The 14396-nt window shown below is 42.3% G+C and overlaps 2 protein-coding genes and 1 long non-coding RNA gene across 3 annotated transcripts; 1 reads left to right on the top strand and 2 right to left on the bottom strand.

Moving 5' to 3' along the window:
- Positions 1-6713: 6713 nt before the first annotated feature.
- LOC146646208 (uncharacterized) lies at positions 6714-8931 on the bottom strand. Its single transcript, XR_014908796.1, has 5 exons — positions 8375-8931; positions 7515-7616; positions 7398-7427; positions 7161-7322; positions 6714-6876 (listed from the first exon to the last, which is right to left on the bottom strand). It is a non-coding gene; the product is annotated as an uncharacterized LOC146646208 (long non-coding RNA).
- A 643-nt stretch (positions 8932-9574) lies between these two features.
- On the bottom strand, positions 9575-11094 carry LOC146646207 (interferon alpha-inducible protein 27, mitochondrial-like). The gene is made up of 4 exons (XM_085391712.1): positions 10980-11094; positions 10814-10843; positions 10522-10683; positions 9575-9874 (listed from the first exon to the last, which is right to left on the bottom strand). Exons 1-4 carry the CDS (start codon positions 10987-10989, stop codon positions 9789-9791), a joined length of 288 nt encoding a protein of 95 aa, XP_085247838.1. The 5' UTR covers positions 10990-11094; the 3' UTR covers positions 9575-9788.
- Positions 11095-12844: 1750 nt separating this feature from the next.
- On the top strand, positions 12845-13730 carry LOC146646206 (interferon alpha-inducible protein 27, mitochondrial-like). Its single transcript, XM_085391710.1, has 4 exons — positions 12845-12869; positions 13013-13036; positions 13104-13271; positions 13601-13730. Exons 1-4 carry the CDS (start codon positions 12845-12847, stop codon positions 13720-13722), a joined length of 339 nt encoding a protein of 112 aa, XP_085247836.1. The 3' UTR covers positions 13723-13730.
- The last annotated feature ends 666 nt before the right edge of the window (positions 13731-14396 follow it).

The raw sequence follows: 14396 nt of genomic DNA, 5'->3' as shown, positions 1-14396 counted from the left end.
TCAGCCTGACGTACTGTGGTCTGTCGGTGAGGTAGTCGGAGATCCAAGCCACCAGGCAGGGGTCCACCTCCATCCTGTTCAGTTTTTCCTGAAGCATACAGGGCCGGATGGTATTAAAGGCACTGGAAAAGTCAAGAAACAGGATCCTGACCGTGCCTTTTCCCCCATCCAGGTGTGAGTGGGCTCTGTGTAGGAGGTACAGGATGGCATCCTCCACTCCGACACCCACCTTGTATGCAAACTGTAGTGGGTCCTGGGCATGTTGTACCTGTGGTCGGAGGAGGTTGAGGAAGAGCCGCTCTAGAGTCTTCATAAGATGTGACGTCAGTGCCACCGGTCGGAAGTCATTCAGCTCATTGGGCCGGTTCTTTTTGGGGACCGGGACGATGCAGGATGTCTTCCATAGGGCGGGCACTCTCCCCAGTCGCAGACTGAGGTTGAAGACTCGTTGTAGCGGCTCCCCAAGTTCAGCAGCACACGCCTTAAGCATCCTAGGACACACCTTGTCTGGGCCTGCTGCCTTTCTGGGGCGAAGCTTCCTCAGTTGCCTCCTGACCTGATCCACTGTGACACTGGGAGATGTTTGGGAGGAGGGGAGGGGGGGAGGGTCACTGGGTCACTGAAAATGTTTCTGTATTATGTGTGGGAGCAAAAAAGATCACTGGCAGATCTGTAAGGACGGCAGATATACTGCACTTCTTTAAACCTCTGACCTTCCTCAGAGAAAATAAATTACACATTTAAAATAATTAGAGGCCAAAAAGTTCTTCCTCAGGTGGAGACAGACACCAACATGCATCCAAGCACATTTTTGAAAGTGCTGGATTTTTAATGTCACAACTGGAACATTTCATGGAGACCAGAACAGAAACGTCTTTATTGCCTTACAAGAAATGTCTTAGGTGACCTGATTTAAACAAGCACTTTGGTTGTTGTGTATTTATTTTGTTGCACAAAAGTTTCAGTTCATAAGAAATGGTTCTTGTAGTTGTTCAAAGATTGTCACACCACTGCAATGACGACAGCATTAAACCTCGCCCATACTGCAAACATACCCATGACATACCGGCATAGTTTACATTCAGGTAAGTGATGATTGAAGGAACAGGACTTTGTCTTTCTCTTTCTCCTTTCAAAACAAGTTGTGTGCATTTATTTTCTCATGATAGCAAAGCTCGGCATTCCTCATGACATTAATGTGAATCAACACAGTTTAAGCTTAAAAAATGTCAACCTTAATATAAATGATGGTTTATAGGCTTTAAGTCTGTCTCATGGAGCTCTAACATCCTCATCTACAGACTTATAAACAAAAGGGTGTAAAAGTTGTGTGTTGGAACACATTTTGATTCAATATCCTTGTGAGCATTATTTAAAAGGTACTGCAGTGTAGAAAGTAGTGCTGTTATAAAAATGTGGAGAAGAAGCCAATCAACAATCATGACTATAACACTTAAAGGTTTAAGTCTTTGCTACAGAGAAACTGCAAGTGTTTTTATGTAACAACCCCCCCTGTTTTAGGGCAAGAGGCAGGGTACTGAGTCTGTCTCAGGGATCACTAACTCATAGACACAATCGTTCATAGTCAGATTCACACATATGGGCAATTCAGACTTTCCAACTGACCTAGGCCCACTAACTGCATATGTTTGGACCAGGGGTGCCCAATCCCAGTCCTCGAGAGCTACTATCCTGCAGCTTTTAGATGCATCCCTACTCCAACACAGCTGAATCAAATGAATGGCTTGTTATCAGGCCTTTGCCAAACACGATGGCATGCTGAAGAGGTAATCAAACCATTTGATTCAGCTGTGTTGGGGTAGGGATGCATCTAAAAGCTACAGGACGGTAGCTCTCGAGGACCGGGATTGGGCACCCCTGGTTTGGACTGTGCAGTTGAGCTCTTGGACTGTGGGAGGAAGGGAGAATACCTGGAGAGAACCTGCAGACTCCACACAGAAAGAAAGGTGGAACTGAACTCAGGACCTTGCTGTGAGGCATCACTGCTAACCAGCGTGCCACCGTGCTGCCCCAGGTTTGTTGTTATAATAATGAAGTTATTACTACACATAATTTGTTATTGTGCAGAGCCCATTGTTACTGCAATGAGATTATTTGGATCATTGCAAAGAAATGTTTCTTTCATTCTTTATGTGGTTTCCACAATCATAAGATGAATATGTTACTGTTTAGAAAAAAAACCCATCATGCTGCTCCTCCCCTGTCTAGTGTGTATTGTTCTTTCAGAAATGGGAGTGTCAACTCTTGAAAAAAAAAAAAGTAAAAGACATGGATCAGCTTTCCATGACTGCAGTTGAGCTCTCGGTGTCTTAGTGTTATCATTGAAAGCATGGACACAAGCTTTGAAGAGATATGTGAGTATATATATATATATATATAAAAAAAACACCCAGCACGCCCCTGCGGGCGGTTTATCCTTCAAGCTCGGGTCCTCTACCAGAGGCCTGGGAGCTTGAGGGTCCTGCGCAGTATCTTAGCTGTTCCCAGGACTGCGCTCTTCTGGACAGAGATCTCCGATGTTGTTCCCGGGATCTGCTGGAGCCACTCGCCTAGCTTGGGAGTCACCGCACCTAGTGCTCCGATTACCACGGGGACCACTGTTACCTTCACCCTCCACCCTCCACATCCTCTCGAGCTCTTCTCTGAGCCCTTGGTATTTCTCCAGCTTCTCGTGTTCCTTCTTCCTGATATTGCTGTCATTCGGAACCGCTACATCGATCACTACGGCCATCTTCTTCTGTTTGTCTACCACCACTATGTCCGGTTGGTTAGCCACCACCATTTTGTCCGTCTGTATCTGGAAGTCCCACAGGATCTTAGCTCGGTCATTCTCCACCACCCTTGGGGGCATCTCCCATTTTGACCTCGGGACTTCCAGGTTATACTCGGCACAGATGTTCCTGTACACTATGCCGGCCACTTGGTTATGGCGTTCCATGTATGCCTTGCCTGCTAGCATCTTGCACCCTGCTGTTATGTGCTGGATTGTCTCTGGGGCATCTTTACACAGCCTGCACCTGGGGTCTTGCCTGGTGTGATAGACCCCAGCCTCTATGGATCTTGTGCTCAGAGCTTGTTCTTGTGCTGCCATGATTAGTGCCTCTGTGCTGTCTTTCAGTCCAGCTTTGTCCAGCCACTGGTAGGATTTCTGGATATCAGCCACCTCCTCTATCTGCCGGTGGTACATACCGTGCAGGGGCCTGTCCTTCCATGATGGTTCCTCGTCTCCCTCCTCTTTCTTGGGTTTCTGCTGCCTGAGGTATTCACTGAGCACTCGGTCAGTTGGGGCCATCTTCCTAATGTATTCTTGGATGTTCGTTGTCTCATCCTGGACTGTGGTGCTGACACTCACCAGTCCCCGGCCCCCTTCCTTCCGCTTAGCGTACAGCCTCAGGGTGCTGGATTTGGGGTGAAACCCTCCATGCATGGTAAGGAGCTTTCTTGTCTTTATGTCAGTGGCTTCTATCTCCTCCTTTTGCCAGCCTATTACCCCAGCAGGGTACCTGATCACGGGCAGGGCGTACGTGTTGATGGCCCGGATCTTGTTCTTACCATTCAGCTGACTCCTCAGGACTTGCCTGACCCTCTGCAGGTACTTGGTGGTTGCAGCTTTTCTAGCGGCCTCTTCATGGTTCCCATTCGCCTGTGGGATCCCCAAGTACTTGTAACTGTCCTCTATGTCTGCAATGTTGCCTTCTGGTAGTTCAATCCCCTCAGTTCTGACTACCTTCCCTCTCTTTGTTACCATCCGACTACACTTCTCCAGTCCGAACGACATTCCAATGTCATTGCTGTATAGCCTGGTAGTGTGGATCAGTGAATCGATGTCTCGTTCACTCTTGGCATACAGCTTGATGTCATCCATGTACAGGAGGTGGCTGACAACTGCTCCGTTCTGTAGTCGGTATCCGTAGCCAGTCTTGTTAATGATCTCACTGAGGGGGTTCAGGCCTATGCAGAACAGCAGTGGGGACAGAGCATCTCCTTGGTAGATCCCGCACTTGATGGTGACTTGTGCTATGGGCTTGGAGTTGGCCTCTAGTGTTGTACGCCACATCCCCATTGAGTTCCTGATGAAGGCTCTTAGGGTCCCATTGATCTTGTACAATTCTAGGCATTCCAGTATCCAGCTGTGGGGCATTGAGTCATAGGCCTTCTTGTAATCAATCCAGGCAGTGCACAGGTTGGTCAGTCTGGTCTTGCAGTCTCGGCTGATTGTTCTGTCTACCAGTAGCTGGTGTTTTGCGCCTCTGGTATTCTTGCCAATTCCTTTCTGTGTCCCGCTCATGTATTGACCCATGTGCCTGTTCATCTTAGCCGATATGATGCCTGACAGGAGCTTCCATGTAGTACTGAGGCAGGTTATTGGTCGGTAGTTGGAGGGGACTGGTCCCTTCTTGGGGTCCTTGGGGATCAGTTAGCCATTCCGGGTGTCTCTCGTTAACTAGCAGCTGGTTCATTTGTGCTGCCAGACGCTCGTGGAGTGCAGTCAGCTTCTTCAGCCAGTAGGCGTGAACCATGTCGGGCCCTGGTGCTGTCCAACTCTTCATACTGGAGACCCTTTCTTGGATATCTGCCACTGTGATGGTTACTGGACCCTGTTCAGGGAGGTCGCTGTGGTCAGCCCTCAGATCCTCTAGCCACTGAGCATTGCCGTTATGGGTTGCATCCTTCTCCCATATGCTCTTCCAGTATTGCTCCGTCTCCAGCCTTGGTGGTGCTGTTCTCTTGCCACTGAGAGTACACCTTTGCTGGTTCTGTGGAGAACAGCTGGTTTATTCTCCTGCCTTCTATCTCTCTGGTGTACCTCCTCAAGCGGCTGGCCAAGGCTGTGAGTCTTTGCTTGGCAGTTTCCAAGGCCTCAGGTATGGACAGCTTGCTGTATTTCTTAGGCACCTTATTTGTCGCACCTTTCTGCAACTCCGTTAGTTGGCTAACCTCCCTCCGTGCTACTTTGATCTTTCCCTCTAGCCTCCTTCTCCATGGAGGGTACTGCCCCTTGTCGCTGTTCAACTTGTAGCATCTCATCTCACTGATCACTGTTGCCGTATTGTAGATCAGCTTGTTAGTGTCGGTAATCGTGGTTGTAGGTATTGTCCGTAGTGCTGCATTAACATCATCTAGCAGACCTTCTGAGGGAACTTCACGTAATCTTGGTAACCGGCTACGGGGGATCCAGGTTTCAAGCTTGGCCATGATCCTATTTTTCAGGTCAGTTCCTCTCGCACTCAACTCTCCTATCGCACTTGGGGCTATGTACCCAATCTCGGGTGGGGGTGATGATATCTCCCCCCTGACCTGGGGTCCTGACTCCTCCTTGCCGTAGCATTTGTGTTGTACCTCGTCAATCTCTAGCTGTGAGAGCAGTCCCTTTTTTCGAATGTTGGAACACTGAGCTACTAGTTGTTTCGCCGTCATTGTGGATGTTGGGTATCGAAGAATCCATAGGTCCCTCATCCTATTCATGTAGCCCCTTCCGCCGGGGTTACTTGCATAGTAGCATTCCAACAACGCCCTGTTTTCGTCTCTTGCCCACCGATGCCTTCTTGTTCCAGTAGCCCACTTTTCGTCAGGGTGCCCTGGTTCCTCAACACCTGACGCGGACCTTGTTGATCCGGGCGACGTCCGAGCCGGCATGCCTTCATATTTATCTGTCTCGCTCATGTCTGCGGTAGGCTTGCTTAGCATAGGGGGTCTAGCCTTAGGACCCTTACTGGATACAGACGCCCCAGGCAGGAATCGAACTTGCGATCCTCTGTTCCAAAGGCGTGTAGTCTAACCACTACGCTATCCAGCTGCTCTGTGTGTGTGTGTGTGTGTGTGTGTGTGTGTACACACACACACACACACACACATATATGTATATATATATATACACACACATATATACATATACTTGTATAACTATGCATGTGACAAATAAAGAACCTTGAACCCTTGAACCTTGAACAAATACATTTATCAAAAGAAGAAATGTTTTGGCTTTGAGTTCTCAAGGTGAATAAATAAACACGCTAACAGTTGCTGTAATCATGATGATGATGATAATCTGTGAGGTGACATTAAAAGCTGACCAGCAGCTGTTGGTTGTCCCAAAATCTAGGCTAAAACGTAGAGGAGAACGAGCCTTTTCGATTATGGCCCCCAAACTTTGGAATACGCTGCCTTTAAATATTAGACAGGCATCTTCGTTTCCTGTTTTTGAGTCGCTTTTGAAAACACACCTTTTTTCGATAGCATCTAGACTGGTGTGAGTTGATATGTTCATTATGTATTATGTATTATGTATCATTATGTATGTATTATGCTTCAATGTGAGTGTCAGTGGTTTTATCTTGTGTTTTACCCTTTTGTTTCTGTACAGCACTTTGGGGAAACCTTCTGTTTTTAAATTGGATTTGGATTTTTTGGATAAAATGGCTTCCTTTTAACTGTAAACTAAAAGAGAGATAAACTAAACACATAACACATGGCAGTTATGTTCATTTCTGACTGCACTCTTAAACCTGCCTCATCAGTCGTCCATCTGTAAGAACTTGTGTTGTCCTTGTTATATATAAGTTTAACAGTACAGTTAGTATTACAAACGGCTAAAAAACAATATTATTGCTGAGATCACCTGGAATTTAAATCTTTTTATTAATGTAATACTTAAGCCTTTCATGCATGAATTATGACAACTTCAATCAGGATTTTTTTCTTAAGTATTTTTATTCGTCTTTAGGCATAAAAAGATGGGTAAAGCAAATATATGAGTTCTTCATGATTTTCAGCTGATGAAACTCGCCAGCCATCCCACTGCTGCTCCAGCACCAGCTACAGCAGCACCAGCAGTAGCTGACAGACCAGCTGCACCTGCAGCACCATGACACAAAGAAGCTGAGAAATACTTATACTTTGTGCCTATATAACTTCAGTCCTGCTGATATCACAGTGTACTGAATCATTATCATCGTCATTATTCACAGTTATCGTTATCATTAATGATACAATTGATGATGTCATTGTTATATTTATTATCATAATGATACAATATAGTGTCATTATCTAATCTAAAATTGTGATATTTTCATGAAAATTGTCTTTTTGCATGTTGTTGCAAGTTAAAATCCTAATGAAACATCTAAGTATTAACTTACCTGCTGACTGCAAAACAGCCACCACACTTCCAGCTGCCACTCCTCCTCCGTTAGCAACTGCAGCAGACGACATCATGCCTGCAGCGTAGGAGCCTGCAGCTATTCCTGCTGAGGTGAAACCAGCAGCTCCCAGAAGAGCAGGAGCAGCGACTACGGCACCTACTGCAGGAAGAAGACATGGATCAGACATGGATCGGGCTTTGATTCAAATGAGTTAAAATTGAATAAAGTGCTTACCTGCTCCTGCAGCACTGCACACAGCTGTCACTACAACACAACATAAGAACACACATTAACATTCCATAATTTTTTTAAATCAAAGACGATCCATGCACAGCAACTCAAATGACTCACCGGGGTCCATGTCTTTATCTGCTCTGCGTCTGCTCTGAAATGGGCTGATTTTTATAGCAAGAAAGGTTTCCTTTCCTCGGAAACAAAACTTTATGTTCAGAGCTGAAAAAAAAAAAAGAGGGCGACAGAGAGCCACACAAACTGGAGAGTCATTTCTCTTTACTTTTTGTGTTTCTTATCTTTGCTTATATTGGTAAATGCCGTGGTGTTAGTAGGATTTATGAAGTGGTCACATGTATAAAATAAAGAAACCAGTGTCTTTGTGGCTGTAGCTTCTGAAAGAAATGTTCTTTATAGCATAAAATAAAATAAAATAAATAATTTTTGATTTCGTTCATGAGAAATTTGCATCAGATTAAACGCCAGTGTGTCATTCACAACAGTTTAAATGTCGGAAATTAGTTTTTGGCAGACCATCAATTTATAACCAGATGGTAATATGTCACTTTGTTAGCAGTACATAATAATGCACTGATAAAACAAAATCCAAACAATTTGTGCTTACAAGTAGAATTTGTATCATGTGCGACACTCGAGTGTGTCCGACTTTGTGTTTTCACTTCAAGCTTTGGTGATCGCTTTATTTCTATAGCAAGTATAACAAGTATGTCAGCCCTGGGACTCAGTTACTCAGCAACTGTGTTTGTGATTTAGTGCTGTATAAATAAAATTAAAATGAATTGAATCATTATTCACAGTTATTGTTATCATTAATTAGATCATTGATTATGTCATTGTTATATGTACTATTATAATGATAGAGCATAGTGTCATTATCTAATCTAAGATTATGATGTTTTCATGAACTTTTTCTTTGTTACAAGTTAAAATCCTAATGAAACATCTAAGTATTAACTTACCTGCTGACTGCAAAACAGCCACCACACGTCCAGCTGCCACTGCTCCTGTCACGGTTTGCTGGGGCAAGCCGTGTGGAATATGAAATAGGACCCAAAATGCGGCAGCTCTGGTGCAGATGAGTGTTTATTTACAGGGGTGTGAGTACAAACAGCGGTGGCGACAAAACATGAAACCGGAAACCTAAACTGGGTAAACTAATAAGACAAACCAGAATGAGGATGCAGGGAGGTCCGGAGAAATACATACAGGGAGAGCGAGGGGAAACAACACAGACGAACCAGCGATTACCAAGACAGAAAATACAACTTAAATACAATCAGAGAACACAGGGAGATTACACACAGGTGGGAGACACAGCTGGGAGTGATTAACATGACGAGACCAGGGAGGCAAACTGAAAACACTCACATAAGACGCAGACCTTCACAATAAAACAGGAACACACGGGGGGAACAGGGTAAACACCAATTAGAGAACAGAACCAAAATCGCGAAGAGAAAACACAAAACGCTGGGTCAAAAGGACCCAAGATCATGACAGCTCCTCTGTCCTGCGTCTGCTCTGAAATGGGCTGATTTTTATAGCAAGCAAGGTTTCCTTTCCTCAGTAACAAAACCTTATGTTCAGAGCTGAACAACCGAGGGCGACAGAGAGCAACACAAACTGTATCTGTATTTTTGTGTTTCGTTTATGAAGGGGTTACGTGTATAAATAAAGAAACCAGTATCATTGTGGCTGTAGCTTCTGACAGGAAAGTTCTATATAGCATAAAATAAAATAAAATAAAATAAAACAAAAAATGCGTTGATTTCAATCATGAGAGATTTGCATGATTAAATGCAACGACGTCATTACCCATAGTTTAAATGAGTTGTAATCAGTTTTTTAGCAGACCATCTATTTATAACCAGATGGCAAAATATCACTTTCTTATCAGTATAATAATGCAGTGAGAAAATAAATCCAAATAATTTATGCTTACAAGTAGAATTTGTATCATGTGCGACACTCAGTGTGTCTGACTTCACTTCAAGCTTTGGTGATCGCTTTATTTCTGCCAGTTATAGAAACCAAATATGTCAGCTTTGGTACTCAATTATATAAAAATAATGATACATGTCTTAGTATTTTCAGATAACATAAATAGAATAATAAAATATAAACAAAATAATAAAAACAACCAGAACACAACTTTAAAATGCTTTTCATTATTAGGGCTTTATTTAAAGTTGCACAATTTGACCGTGTTCATGTGTTTTGTAATAAAACACCACAGCATTACCAGCACTCACATTTCAGCCAAGCTTTACTGAAGCATGGCGCTGATACTATTGCAACTGTTTCCAATTGGCAGCAGTAAATATGTCATTTATTACTATTTTTTTTCTTTCTGATTATCATAATTTCCTGGTCTCAGATGAGAGCAGCCACCAATCCTCCAACAGCCCCTCCAACAGAGCCCACGGCTGCGGTGGCGGCCCCAGACAGACCTGCCATACCTGCAGAGAGAAAACAGGCTTCAGAACACCAGACAGCTGATCGAGCAGTTAGATGAAGTAACTGAGCTGCAGAGGAGAGGGGGAGGGTTTATCCTACGACGGAGTATTAGAGCCACAAGAAAAAAGTTGTTGATATGGACATTACTGTTTGAACACAAACTGCCACATGCGCTATATCCGCTAAAGAAAATTCCTTATTTAGATGAGTTAGTGAAACAAACTGATCAGCCGTCTTGTGATACAACATTCATCCTCTTTATTGCACGAGGATGTAACCATCGATAACCTCGCATCTGTCCATTACCAGCTTTTTGTACAACCTAACACTTATCACCACACTGTGTTTATGAGCTTAAAGAAAAATCATTTCTTTCTTTCTTACTAAAACCGATTCTGAAGCACAATTTCACAAACTCTGATGACATACAGTAGCAACCGTGGGAGCTTTTCTTCAGACACTTGTAATCTCCACATTTCGACTTTATTCTCAAAATGATTGATAATATTTTTTCTTTACGTGGACCTAATAGTCCGTCGTATTATCCTCACTGCAGCACAGTCACATGTTATTGTTTCTGGGATCTTTCAGGTTTATAATAAAGGTTTTTGAGTAATCACTGGTAAAATATTTATTTATTTATTTTTACCTGCTGACTGCAAAACAGCCACTGCACTTCCTGCTGCCACTCCTCCTCCATTGGCCACAGCAGCTGCAGACATCATGCTTGCAGCGTAGGAGCCTGCAGCTATACCAACTGAGGTGAAACCTACAGCCCCCAGGACAATAGGAGCAGAGACCACTGCTCCACCTGACAACAGGAAGAAACACCTGGTTACTAATCATCAGGATGTTTTAAAATGAATACATGTATGATATGTGTGACTTCACCTATGAGTGTTAGATGTAAAAATACATAAATAAACAAAGAGGTTTGTTACCTGCTCCGATTGCGATCGCTAAGCCTGTCACTGAAACATAAGAAAGAAAGGGAAAAAAAAAACATCTTACCAAAGCTCAGCCTGAACTATTTAGACATTTTCAGTGATGCTACAATCATGAACTTATATGATGTAGAGATGATTTGAAAAAGGCAGCTGTACTCACACAGACCCATTGTTGCACTCAGGATCAGGAGCCTAAGCCTGGACTGTGTTGGACGACTGGACTTATATAGGAGTGTGAGGATCAGCTGTTTTCCCGGAAAATGAAACTCTTAGAATGGGCGTCACTGGGTCTGTGATGTAAATAAACTTTCTTTAGTCATCATGGAACAAGTGATTGTGAGGTTGGATCTCAGGGGTTTGACATATTTACTCATTTATTTAATGCCATCTTTATTACGGATTTTACACATGGATTATTTCAAAGGTTTTTCTTTCTGTTTTAATCCTCATGTTAAATCACTTGCTTAATATGAAAACAAACAAGAACAACCTTATCACAGGGAGCATATATAAACGTTACTTGGGTCACTGAAAATGTTTCTGTATTATGTGTGGGAGCAAAAAAGATCACTGGCAGATCTGTAAGGACGGCAGATATACTGCACTTCTTTAAACCTCTGACCTTCCTCAGAGAAAATAAATTACACATTTAAAATAATTAGAGGCCAAAAAGTTCTTCCTCAGGTGGAGACAGACACCAACATGCATCCAAGCACATTTTTGAAAGTGCTGGATTTTTAATGTCACAACTGGAACATTTCATGGAGACCAGAACAGAAACGTCTTTATTGCCTTACAAGAAATGTCTTAGGTGACCTGATTTAAACAAGCACTTTGGTTGTTGTGTATTTATTTTGTTGCACAAAAGTTTCAGTTCATAAGAAATGGTTCTTGTAGTTGTTCAAAGATTGTCACACCACTGCAATGACGACAGCATTAAACCTCGCCCATACTGCAAACATACCCATGACATACCGGCATAGTTTACATTCAGGTAAGTGATGATTGAAGGAACAGGACTTTGTCTTTCTCTTTCTCCTTTCAAAACAAGTTGTGTGCATTTATTTTCTCATGATAGCAAAGCTCGGCATTCCTCATGACATTAATGTGAATCAACACAGTTTAAGCTTAAAAAATGTCAACCTTAATATAAATGATGGTTTATAGGCTTTAAGTCTGTCTCATGGAGCTCTAACATCCTCATCTACAGACTTATAAACAAAAGGGTGTAAAAGTTGTGTGTTGGAACACATTTTGATTCAATATCCTTGTGAGCATTATTTAAAAGGTACTGCAGTGTAGAAAGTAGTGCTGTTATAAAAATGTGGAGAAGAAGCCAATCAACAATCATGACTATAACACTTAAAGGTTTAAGTCTTTGCTACAGAGAAACTGCAAGTGTTTTTATGTAATAACCCCCCCTGTTTTAGGGCAAGAGGCAGGGTACTGAGTCTGTCTCAGGGATCACTAACTCATAGACACAATCGTTCATAGTCAGATTCACACATATGGGCAATTCAGACTTTCCAACTGACCTAGGCCCACTAACTGCATATGTTTGGACTGTGCAGTTGAGCTCTTGGACTGTGGGAGGAAGGGAGAATACCTGGAGAGAACCTGCAGACTCCACACAGAAAGAAAGGTGGAACTGAACTCAGGACCTTGCTGTGAGGCATCACTGCTAACCAGCGTGCCACCGTGCTGCCCCAGGTTTGTTGTTATAATAATGAAGTTATTACTACACATAATTTGTTATTGTGCAGAGCCCATTGTTACTGCAATGAGATTATTTGGATCATTGCAAAGAAATGTTTCTTTCATTCTTTATGTGGTTTCCACAATCATAAGATGAATATGTTACTGTTTAGAAAAAAAACCCATCATGCTGCTCCTCCCCTGTCTAGTGTGTATTGTTCTTTCAGAAATGGGAGTGTCAACTCTTGAAAAAAAAAAAAGTAAAAGACATGGATCAGCTTTCCATGACTGCAGTTGAGCTCTCGGTGTCTTAGTGTTATCATTGAAAGCATGGACACAAGCTTTGAAGAGATATGTGAGTATATATATATATATATATATATATATATATATATATATATATATATTATAACAGTGTTATCACATTATGCAGTGGATATGAATTATTTTTATAATTGTAAAGATTTTATTTGAAATCTTTTTGTATTTCATTAACAGGCAAGGCGGTCGTTGTGTTTGCAGGTATGCCATCACATTAACCACAGCATAATTTTGATATGAATATATGAATATAAACTTTTTTATCCAGGAGCTGGTGGAGTTGTGATTCTGACGCCTGCCATTCTGGCTACACTGGGGTTCACTGCAGCTGGAATAGCAGCAGGCTCCATCGCTGCCAAACTAATGTCAATTTTTGCCGTCAGCAGTGGTGGAGGTGGACTTCTAGCAGCTGTCATAGCAATCTTGCAGTCCTGGGGTAAACTGGATAATTTGTTACATATTCTCTCTCTCTCTCTAAATGTGTGTAAAAAAATCCGCAACCAAACAAATAGACATGTTTTCTTATAGAGCAGGATTACTGCCAGAAAAATTAGAAATTGTAATATTTTAGTCCACTTTGACTGTTGCTGTTTATCTAAGTGTCAAAGATATGAAATGCTCTTCTTGGACACGTCTCTATAAATAAAGGTTCATGAGTAAGATAATTTATGTACATCATAAATTATTTTATGAAGAATTAAAACTTTGCACATGTTGAACAAGTATAACAAACAGCTAATGGTGTGTAATGTGATTTCACTTTAGGTGCATCAGGTCTGTCATGGGCTGCCACTTTAGTGTTTGGCAGTGCTGGAGCAGCAGTGGCTTGGGTGCTCTCAACCGTGTGTAACGTGACTGTGATATATGAAGATTCACACAGAGAATAAACACAAACTGACCTATAAATGTTTCCTGCTGTGACAAATCTCAATCGCCTGAATGAAACTTTATTCTTATGTGTGAATGTCGAACACTCAGATTAAAGGATGATTTGAGAATTAAATTACAAAAACATTTAAAAAAACATTTTGATTTGATTTGATTCTGGTGGTTGTTTGACATAACTGTGACGTCACACAACTGCAGTGACAACAGCAAAGGAATATAATGAAGCTTCGCCCATGAATAGTCCTCCTTTACATTCAGGAACCAGATGAATAAAGCATTAGGGCCTTTTCTAGCACCAGCTGAACACACTGAGAAGATTAGAGGCTGCAGAGGGACGTAACAAAGGTGATACACACAGCTGAACTAAATCTAAGTAATAACACAGGAAGTGGAACAAAAGATAACGCACACAGGTCGGAGCTAACATAATAAAACAGGAAACAGTGACAAAGTCCAAAACTGAAAAACACTGGGACAATGACCCAGGAACACTGACAGATCTCTTTTGTTCAGAAAACCACAGGCAGTTAACTGCAGCCAATCTTCCCAAGAGAGAGTAACCTGGCTTAGCAGTATACAAAGTTTTATATGAGAATGTGCGTCTGTGTAACTGGTTAAAACTGATGGGGAGAAATTATAGTTTGCACTAAACTATCCCTTCATTAGTGCCCCA

Source organism: Rhamphochromis longiceps, linkage group LG19 (genome assembly GCF_057381845.1).
Source record: "Rhamphochromis longiceps isolate RC_006_pf linkage group LG19, R_longiceps_female_GT1.1, whole genome shotgun sequence".
NCBI classification, from domain to species: domain Eukaryota; kingdom Metazoa; phylum Chordata; class Actinopteri; order Cichliformes; family Cichlidae; genus Rhamphochromis; species Rhamphochromis longiceps.
This window is presented reverse-complemented; position numbering and strand designations above follow the sequence as displayed.

Bases quoted from the DNA above. Each gene is read 5' to 3' on its own strand.
- LOC146646207 (XM_085391712.1), bottom strand. The intron at 10,684-10,813 runs GTAACAAACCTC...TCCTGTTGTCAG, and splicing joins AGCGATCGCAATCGGAGCAG to GTGGAGCAGTGGTCTCTGCT. The intron at 9,875-10,521 runs GTAAAAATAAAT...TTCTCTCTGCAG, and splicing joins GGCTGTTTTGCAGTCAGCAG to GTATGGCAGGTCTGTCTGGG.
- LOC146646206 (XM_085391710.1), top strand. From the start codon at position 12,845: ATGGACACAAGCTTTGAAGAGATAT. The intron at 12,870-13,012 runs GTGAGTATATAT...TTTCATTAACAG, and splicing joins CACAAGCTTTGAAGAGATAT to GCAAGGCGGTCGTTGTGTTT. The intron at 13,272-13,600 runs GTAAACTGGATA...ATTTCACTTTAG, and splicing joins AGCAATCTTGCAGTCCTGGG to GTGCATCAGGTCTGTCATGG.